Source organism: Haemaphysalis longicornis, unplaced genomic scaffold, assembly GCF_048455015.1.
Source record: "Haemaphysalis longicornis isolate Haplotype H1 unplaced genomic scaffold, Haemaphysalis longicornis Haplotype H1 scaffold_8, whole genome shotgun sequence".
NCBI classification, from domain to species: Eukaryota; Metazoa; Arthropoda; class Arachnida; order Ixodida; family Ixodidae; genus Haemaphysalis; species Haemaphysalis longicornis.
Genome location: NW_027526445.1, coordinates 189872709 through 189883263, shown reverse-complemented (window position 1 = coordinate 189883263; position 10555 = coordinate 189872709). Strand labels below are relative to the sequence as shown.

Below are 10555 nucleotides of genomic sequence, written 5' to 3'. Positions count from 1 at the left end.
ATGGCGCAAGCAATGACCCGCAGCCGCAGCCGTGGTAGGGAGAAGATAGATGGCAATCCTTATAGTTCTTAAGCTTTAGTTCGAGTTTCATCAACCGGCCAACCACCTTTAAGCGCAAACATTTCAGACCAAGCAGGCTATAAATACAAGCGCTAATATCCAACAGGTTTTTTTTTTTTTTCCAAGGGAGACTTATACAGATTATGAAAATCGAGATAAGAGAAGATTTTCAATGAATTTGCGGAGTATTCAGGCACGCACTCGTCCCTCGGCAACAGTGGCCACGGGCTTGCATCAGCAGAAAGGCCAACTGCTTCGTAATCAGGAATACAGAGGTCATGCTGACACAAGTAGTGTCCTCTAACTGCATTTTAGCTGCCTCAACAACCGCGCGAGTGCGCTGAAGAGTGTGATTTCGGTTCAAGGTTTTTTTGTTTATTCATTTACCCCAAGGGCCCTCACGGGCGTTACATAGGGGTGGGAGTGAAAAAGAAACCACAATGTAGTATTAAAACAGGAGCACTCATGGAAATGCAAATACAAACACATTCATGTCTATATGCATAGTTACAAAATAAGGGTGCACAAAAAGGGGCACAGCCGTTATCTCATTTCAAAAATGACAGAGTTAAAAGTGACGCAGGTTCAAACCGACACAAACATTGAACATTGAACAAATCCAACCGGTTTAAAAAACACTGAAAAATGATTTATACATTGAGGAATAGGTGTAACTCTTTTATAAATGAGTCATGGTAAATGAGCGTGACGATGCTACCTAAGCGCTTATTCCAGGGACGAATAGGAAGTAAGAAGAAAAATAGGTTAGTACGTCCGAATATTGGGTGGACATTGAATCCGTGATCTCTACGGGACAAAACGTAACTAGCGGGGTTTATGGGCGATAAAGCGACAGAAGCTTGGCTGTGGTATAGCCTATGAAAAACCGATAAAAGACTATGAAGCTGGCGTTGTTCTAGAAGGGTACAGGAATTTTTTTTTTTCATTTCTGTTAGACTTGATGTTCTTGAATAGTTCCCGAGAATGAGTCGGGCAGCTTTATTTTGGAGTGCTTCAAGTTTATCTACGCGATACGACTGATGGGGGTTCCAGATTAGTGCGTCATTTTCTGTCTTTGATCGAGCTATTGTTTGGTAGGCAAGAAGCTTAATTCGTAAATGTGTTAGCTGAATGCAGATTACACCGAATTAATCTGAGTGATTTAGATGCTTTGCTGGTTATTGGATCGATATGATGGTTCCTGGTTAGATCAGACGTTATGTGGACACCCAAGTATTTTACCATGGTTCCGGTTTGTACAGGCATACTATTGAGATAACAGTGACGGGGCTCTGACGCGCTAGTTTTGGTAAATGTTATGGAGTTAGTTTTGGGCACATTTACTTCCATCTGCCAATTCCTACACAACTTCATCAGTTGATTAAGGTCTGTTTGCAAGGATAAGGAATCTTGCGGGTTTTCAATTTTCCTATAAATGACGCAGTCATCCGCAAATAATTGGATAGTAGAACTGATATTACTGTAATGTCATTGATATTGCCGCGAAGAAAGCTTTCCCACAATGAGCCTCTACGTCACTGGGAGCACGCTCTCGTGGCGCTGTTCCACGAAGCCACGTGGAATGCGCGCTCGTGCGGCGGGGGCTAGTTTTGGAGGAGACGCTCGTGGGGAGACGTTCGGAACGGTCGGTGTTTTTACGTTGTGGGCACAAGTTCGCCTCAATAAACTAATTGTAATCCACCCGTGCAACGTCTTGTCGCTACAAAACTGGTGGAGGTGCGGGGTACGATCAATTGCGCTCTACATCCACCCCCCCCCCCCCCCCCCCCCTGTGTAGGCCCGGCGACAAGCTCAGCCGCGGAGTTGACACCCGTCCACGAACGAACCAGCCGGCGACTGCGAGGGTTACCGGTAGAATTCCAGCCTATGACAAGCAGACCAAGGATGGCCACGCGGGACGCCAGCACTGTGACCTCCGGTACCGGTACGGCACCTTCCTACTTCGTGGTACACCAGCTCCGCACACCAAAAGTTTTCTATGGGGACTCTTTCGAGGACGGAGAAGATTGGCTCGACCAATTCGAACGCGTTGCGAACTTTAATGGATGGAACGAGCAACACAAGCTGCATAACGTGTACTATGCCTTAGAAGAGTCAGCTCGCACGTGGTTTGAAAACCACGAGGCCACGTTGACGCCGTGGAACGAGTTTCGCCGCCGGTTTTTGGCCACGTACGCCTGCACGGATCGTCGGGAAAAAGCTGAGCCGGCGCTTCAAGCTAGAAACCAACGGCCAAATGAAAGCGTCACCATGTATGTAGAAGACATGGCTCGCCTCTTCCGGCGCGCAGACCCGGCTATGTCTGAGGAAAAGAAGTTGAGACACCTTATGCGAGGTGTAAAGCAGGATGTATTTGCTGGATTGGTGCGCAATCCTCCGCAGTCTGTCAGCGCATTTCTGTCTGAGGCCACAGCAATTGAAAGGGCCCTACTCCAAAGAGCGAGGCAGTACAGCCGGGACATCACTTTTATGTCGAGCGACGCCCCTTCAGTGGAGCAAGGAAACGGCGGCCTCCGGGAGTTGGTCAGGTCGATCGTTCGAGAGGAACTCCAAAAGCTGCACGGAGTCCAGCAGCTTCAAGCCTCCATGCCCCTTGCGGAGGCTATACGCCGCGAAGTCAGGCAAGCTGTTGGAGCGCCCGAGACGTATGAAGCCCCACAAAGGCAGTATGGTGTGCCGCAGGAGCCGTACGGGGTCCCGCAACAACAGACCCAGGTTGCCTCATATGCGGCAGCCCTGAGGGAGTCGGATCGCTACGTTGCCCCAACACTTGCCGCCGCAACACCGCAAACGACACTGGGCCTCCGACCCCGCGCCATGCTGACTGTTGATGAGGCACGGCGGCCTCGCAAGAGCGACGAGTGGCGCACGCCGGATCAGCGACCTCTATGTTTCCATTGCGGCGAGGCAAGCCACATATACAGAGCTTGTCCCTACCGACGACTTGGTCTTCGTGGATTTCCTCCACACGCCCCGCGCCCGAGGTACGGTGAGCGCCCCGCCGAAATCGAAAGCTTTCTTCGCGGCAATATATATAATCAAAATATGATAGGAGCCAAGAATTACAGGCCCCAACACTTCCGGGGTCTCACACGGAGACTGGAAGTTACTTGAGTGAAAGGGGAGGACTGATCATTAATGGTTACTGACTGATACCGATGCTTTAGGAAGTTCTTAATCCACCTGTTAACCTTAGTGTTAATATAAAGAGCAGTAAGCTTTTCCATGCGGCGGATGTGAGGGACCTTTTCGAAGGCCTTGGCGAAATCTATGAATGAGGCACAACCCGGCATGCGTTTGAACTTTGGGCTCGTTAAAACACAGGGCTGATGTTTACAGTGACCCCATGGCTCGTCTTGTACATATATTCTGAGAAGACAGCACAAACCAGTGAGGAAATCTGCAACAGCGCCCTCTGCTCTAGCCAGAAATTTACAGTATGCAGTTGGATGTCGGTAAACAAACTTAGGAAAGGTTTCAGCAAATGGTGAGCCAAGATGCGCAACCAAACGTGCATGTTGTTGGGAAAGCCGAAAGGATGCATAAAAAATAAATAATGACATGTCTTTGGATCGGCTTCGCAATTAAAACTCCCAGTGGTCGGTTAATTGGAAGTTTACGAAAAAACTTGCGCTTGATACAGGAAGCTTTTCCCATCGTTTAAAAAAATTCTGCAGAAATGCAGAGAATTATCTACTAATGCGTAGCATTCTTATTCCGCTTGTCTTGAGAGTGAGTTTTTACAGTCAAAGCTTTTGTTTTCATAAATCCTGTCCCACCAATTATCTCCATTTGCGCTATTATAACGATTCGAAGTGGAACATTCGCGAAATCTGCATTATTGTTGAAATGCAAGTCGTTATACACCTGGCATTTTTCGTATTTTTTTATATATTTGTTATTTATTATTTTTTGAAAATTTCGTTCGATAAATTATCTCTATTCATGGTAATGAAACGACTACAGGTGGAACTTTCTCGAATTTGCCGTAATTCGGAAGTGAAGGGCGGTACACGGTTCGCAATTCCCCGGAATTATCATATAGTTTTCTTAATATTTATTTTTTCAAAATTTTTTTCTACCAAATATTACGCTATTATAACGATTACACAAGAAACTTTTGTGATATTTGCATTGCTGTGGAAATGCCATGCGTTAAACTTTTTTTGGTATTTTCCGTAATTTTCCAGTATTTTTATTATTTTTCAGTTTCTTCGAATTTCGTCCGACCAATTATATCCATTTACGTGACTATAACGATTACATTTACAACTTTTCCGAAATCTGCATTATTGTGTAAATTCAGGGCGTTACACGGTTGACCAGTTTTCGTAATTATTTTATTATTTTCTTATTTTTTTTAGTTTTTCAACATTTCGTTCAACCAGTTATGTCCATTTCCGCTATTATAACGATTACAGGTGGAACTTTCGCGATATCTGCATTATTGTGGAAAGGCGATGCGTTATCCTTTTTGGTATTTTCCGTAATTTCTCAATATTTTTCTGATCTTTTTGTTTCTTAAAATTTCGTCCGACCGATTATTCTCTTTTACGGGATTATAACGATTACATTTAAAACTTCCCCGAAATGTGCATTATTGTGGAAATGCAGGATGTTACACGTTTCGCCATTTCCGGTATGTTTTTTTTTTATTATTATTATTCTTATTTTTTAGTTTTTCAAAATTTTTTGTGACCACTTATTTCTATTTAAGCTATTATAACGATTACAGGGTGAACTTCCGCGATATGTGCATTTTTGTGGAAATGCAGGTCGTTACACGGTCCTGGCTGGGGGGTACTCGGCAAAGAATGCTATGAATTAATATACGCGACACCTTACCTTTTAGTGCTTTAGCTGCAATGTGAACTTTACTGGTGAGACGGTACGTTTAGAACATTGTCTTCTGAAAATATTTCTGGAGTGGTTGTGATAGTTCGTTTGTGTTTTTCTGAAAATGTTTCTCATACTGTGACTTCTCTTTTTGAATGTGCGTTGTGTATCCCCAAACACTTTTTGTGGGGATCCTTGGGATAAGATAGAAGACAGCGGTGGTGTGCGCGTCAAAAAAGACTTCGAAGACGACGAAGTTTAATGACTTAAGGTGGACATTCGCCCTCTCTGGCTATGTGCCCCGCAAAAATGCCCTCACAAGTGAGCCGCCGAAATAATCCTAAGCATTACAGTGACGCCGGAAGATGAGGAAGCGGAGATGGTGGACTGGTGACGAAGCAGAGTGGAATCGGAGGAGCCGTGATTTTGAGAGCTACTCGCAAGATGCGGCAGCCGTGGTCTACCGAGGCCGTCGTTGAGGGCGCCCGGAGACCCAGCCAGGCTGCAGTGATGGCCTGTGTACAAGCAGTTCGTCGACCCCGCATCAAATCGCAGGCTTCGACTTTGCAGCGCTGTGTACCCCGTGTTCACCACCAAGAGGCCGCCGACAACCGCGACAGTAGCAGCATCGACTGCATGGACAGCGCCAGAGCGCGCGAGACGTTTGCTTCATTACCGGCTTATGTTTGAACTGAAATTGGACGTGTTAGTTTTTCCGCCCTAGCCGAACTTTGTGTCCTTAGGATAGAGGCCATTCTTGAATTCTGTTTGTAAATGTATCTTCCTCTCGTCAACTCGTCTCGGCGAGATAAATGTTCGTATCCGTCTACTACTCCCGTTTCAAGCGCCTGTCCCAGTTCTGCGACGCCAGTCTTGAGGGCTAGCCACCAAAAACACCACAATGAATATAGCATCTATTTGGAAGGACGAATTTACCGCATTAAGGATAACAATAATTAATTCGAATAACTGAGTTTCACAGGAACGGTTTCTCAAAAAAATACGTTGATTGGAAAAAAAGCTGTGTTTTGTTCTCATTAAGGCAATGATATGTGTTGAAGTTTGCAAACTATGGTGGTTAAGTTAATCTGCAATTAAGAAGCACAGATGAGTCGCCTGACTTGAAGATGGGGATAACACGGGCCATTTTCCAGGCAAATGGTACGCATCCTGTGTCTATCGATTGCTAAAATATAGCAACTAAGACCGGGGACACGACCACTTTAGTCTTTTAGTAGTTTGATGAATATTTCATCGGGGCTTGGCGCAGAGTTGGTTAGATTCTATAAATGGCTGCAGCAAGTCATGAGTGATAAGCAAGTCATACGTTGCTGAATCGAAGGACTGTATGTAAAAAGTGGCTGGTAATGGGCTTTCATTTGTAAACACAGAGGAAGAGACAGAATTCAATTCCTCTGCAGCTTTTAACGAGGAAAGGAGTGCACCATTTTTGGATATTGATATGGACAATGGCGGTTAGTAGTTTGGATTTATCACTTTCCAAAATTTTCTCTGGTTGGCATGCAGTAGGTTTGATATATTTTTGAAAACTTTTACCTTGCCTACCCCAATTTCTGCTTTGCGCAGTTAAGATTGTTCTTTGTGCGCTTCCAGTAATCGGCTGAATCAGATCGTTTGTCCTTTGGATAAGGTCGCCTTTTCTTTTGGATTCGGCGTTTGACGCTGGTTGTGAACCAGGCGCTGTGCGTCGATGACGTGATACTGATTCTTGGAACGTATTTTTCTATCAGTTCCAGACGCTCATTGCGAACGATTTGCCAGTTATCATTTGCATTTCTGAAAGCAAAGTAAGTGACGCACTGCGTGTAAAATGAAATCAAATCGATTTCTATCATGCCGCGGTTTGCGCGCCTGTAATCAAAAATTGTTTTACTTTTATTTTCGATGTTGAATCTTTCTAATGTTACCTCACAATGCACTAAGTTGTGATCGCTGATGCTGTCTAAAACGTGTACGAGTAGACTACCTGGTTCTGGGGTTAGCGCAAGACCTATAATTGTGTCGACACGTGTAAGCGCAAGACCTACAATTGTGTCGACACGTGTAGGCAGTCTGACCATTTGACTCAAACTAAGCGAGGATGACGCATCACTAAATTCTTTACATTCATGCCTTTTTGTGCTGCCATATGGTCTGCCTGACCGCCAATCCATCCCTGGGTAATTGAGGTTCCCAGCTAAAATTATTGGGTATTTTTTGGGGACTTGTTTTTGTATGAAACACGTTTAAGTGCTCAATAAATTCGGGGGCAGTATCCGGCGGATGTTAGCAGACCCCGACAGCACAACTTACAGAAGCAGATAGGCGGAGTATCACCCCTAGGATCTCTATGCATGAAATTGTGTCGAGTAATTGATTGATTGATTGATTGTGGGGTTTAATGCGCCGGCGCAATGCAGGTGATCAGGCGCGCTGTAGTGGAGGGCTCCGGATTAATTTTGACCGCCTGGGGATCTTTAACGTGCGCCGAAACATCGTACACACGGGCGTTTTTGCTTTTCGCCTCCATCAGAAAAGCGCCCGCTGCGGCCGGGAATCGAGCCCGCGACCTCGTGCTCAGCAGCGAACGCCTTAGCCACTGAGCCACTGCGGCGGGAAATCGTGTCGACTAAATGGCATTGCAAATTCATTTTAAAGAGTATTATAACGCTACCACCGGGAGACACTGTTCCATCTTTTCTAAATATACAGACATGTTTAGCCAAAGATAATTCGCAATCTCTAACATCAGAGGAAAGCCACATCTCGGTTCCAAGCCCAATATCCACCCAACATGATTATGTCAACGAGCCTAGGAGGTCCTGTTTATTAAATATGCTGCGAACATTTGCTAGGGGGATTGACAGCTTTGAAAACGAACGATTTTTCAGTCACTGTTCCTTAGCAGCCGTGGCGCTTGACTCCTGTAGTGTGTGTCACTCTGTCCCATAGCAGAGCTTCCACTCATCCTTTAAAATGTTATGTATGAACTTAAAGTTGAGAAATTTGGCAACTATAGGGCGAACAGTTCTCGCTTTCCGTTCACCTGTTCTATGTGCCCGCTCGATATCACCAACATGCATGTCCAAGTTTTCGCTAACAAACTTGGTAGTCGTTTCTTCCGTCTCTGCCCACTTTTCCGGTCTGCTCTCAGGAAGGCCTTTAAAAACAACGTTACTGTGGCGATTGCGGTTGTTAGGTCGTCAACAACAAGGCTCGAACGCTGAGTTTGCTTTGAGTCAATGCTGCTAAGCTGGTCGCATGATTCTTTTAGCACGGCGCTGACATTACTGGCGTCTACACGGAGGTTGCTGACAGAATCACATTGGTCGAGCTCAGAGAGGCGTCTCTTGATGTCCGTCACGTTGAGCTTAAAGTCTTTCAGTTTGCCAGATACCTCCTCCTGAAACTGGTTGTTTGATGCCATCAGTTCCATAACTTGATCTAATTTCTCTGGCCCGGGGTTGTTTCCACGTCACCATTACAGACAAGCACGTGAGCAAGACAAAACAAGACCAGTGAGAATCTTCTCCCAGTACCCAAGTGTCGAGTAAGGCCGTCGACTTGAAGCCACACTGGACAGTCATTACAGGCAGAGCCACCGGGGCGAACAAAGCCTATTCCAACGCAGTATACGTGCACAGATCAACACCCATGGCAAAGCACTCGGCAGTGAATGGTCTCCCTTTGAGCCACAGGGAGCCATAATCGCACTCACAGCTAGCAGGCGCGATGAGCTAAAAACATTCTCGCTTCTCCAAGAAGTGAATCATGACGAGTGGGCGAAGCACTGGGGATCGTTCTTACCGTAAATCGCCCATGGCATTGCCCACTCGCGCATGTAAATGAGTGACAACGCGTGTGTACATTATATACATTCCAATCCAATCCAATGCAATCCTCCTTGCGCATGCGCAACACTGTGTACACGGACGCCAAGGGACCAGCCACGGACAAAGGAAGGTCGTACGCTGCTTCGCCCCTAAACAGCCACGCATCCTCCACAAACACCAGAAAGTACAGACCCCAAAACACGTCCGTAGTGGGCACTCCCCTCGAAAGCGGGCCTTAGCGGGCAGACGCAGCTTGTGAGGGAAACGGAGAGCATCGAGCTGCGAGGTGTCCCGTTACCTCCCAGTGGACGTTAACGCTTCCGTTCCTACACTTCGGGGGTATCGAGTGGCTTCGGTGGCACGAAAATCGCACCTGCGGCGGCGGATGCCATCTTTGGGTCGTACGACAGACCTCGCCCTTAGTACGAGGCACACGGAGACGACGGGCGGCGCGGCGGGGACGAACCGAGGCGCGAACACTGCAGCGATGTCGCTGGCGGGGATTTCGCTTAACCACGCGGTGTTTGGTGGTGTGTACGCAACCACGTCTCGGTCCCAGCATTAGCCACAAATGCTGAGGTCCCAGCATTAGCCACAAATTAGCCACAAAAAAATGAACTCTCTTCGGAAGGCTCTGCCACCAACCATTTCCTGCTCAATCTATGTAGACGACGTGCAATTATCCTTTAAGTCTTGTAACCTGTCTATCTGCGAGCGCCAAGTCCAGCTTGGTGTTAACAAGCTAGCTGGCTGGGCAGATAGCAACGGTTTTAAATTTAATCCAGTGAAGTGTACTTGTGTTTTGTTTTCGAAAAGGCGCGGCATTCGGCCGGATCCAGACATCAAACTCAATGGTGTCTCAATTCCAGTCAGAAATGAACACAAGTTTTTAGGTGTATTCCTTGACGAAAAGCTCTCGTTCATTCCACACATAAAACAACTTAAACATAAATGCTTAAAGGCCATGAATATACTCAAGGTTCTCTCCCACTCTTCATATGGGGCTGACAAACAACTTCTTTTACGCGTTTTTACCAGCCTGATAGGTTCACGATTAGACTATGGAAGCGTTGTTTATGGGTCAGCAAGTAGGACATCCCTCAAAATGCTGGACCCAGTGCTTCATCTGGGGCTCCGGTTGGCATGTGGCGCCTTCCGGAGTAGCCCGGTCGAAAGCCTCTATGTGGAGTGTAATAAGTGGAACCTACAACGTCAGCGAGCATACACAGATCTTCTTTTTGCTTTTAAAATTTCATCTATGCCACACCATCCTTTTAAATCGGCTTTTTATGATACGTCTCAGACTGCACTACTCCTAAACCGACCATCGTTCTCTGCGCCCTTCTCTTACAGAGTTAGAGAGGAAGCGTCAGAGCTTTCTGTCTCCTTTTTAGACACCATACAAAGTTCTCAAACAGATTTTATAGCACCATGGCATCTCCGCCCTGTATCATGCGACACATCCTTCACACATGTAGATAAAAACCGAGCTCCCACATGTGCAATTCTGCAGCACTTCTTGTATTTGCAGCAGAAGTATCAATTTTCTGAATTTTATACGGACGCCTCTAAAACTGCCACCTCTGTGTCCTGCTCGGCGCATGGGCCCGGCCTTAATGTCACTAGAACTCTTAACAGTAATACCAGTATCTTTACGGCAGAGGCTTATGGTGTACTTCTTGTTGTTAATCATATCCTTCAAAGTCACATCCCACAATCCATTATATATACAGACTCCCTCAGTGTCGTGCGGGCGTTGTCGTCAACAAAGTCTTCAAAAAATCACGTTGTAAATCTAATAGTCA

General features: G+C 46.2%; 1 protein-coding gene across 1 annotated transcript; it reads left to right on the top strand.

Moving 5' to 3' along the window:
* Positions 1-6534, top strand: LOC144148635 (uncharacterized). The gene is made up of 3 exons (XM_077680146.1): positions 1-34; positions 1859-2988; positions 6505-6534. The coding sequence occupies exons 1-3, from the start codon at positions 1-3 to the stop codon at positions 6532-6534; spliced, it is 1194 nt and encodes a 397-aa protein (XP_077536272.1).
* Positions 6535-10555: the final 4021 nt, after the last annotated feature.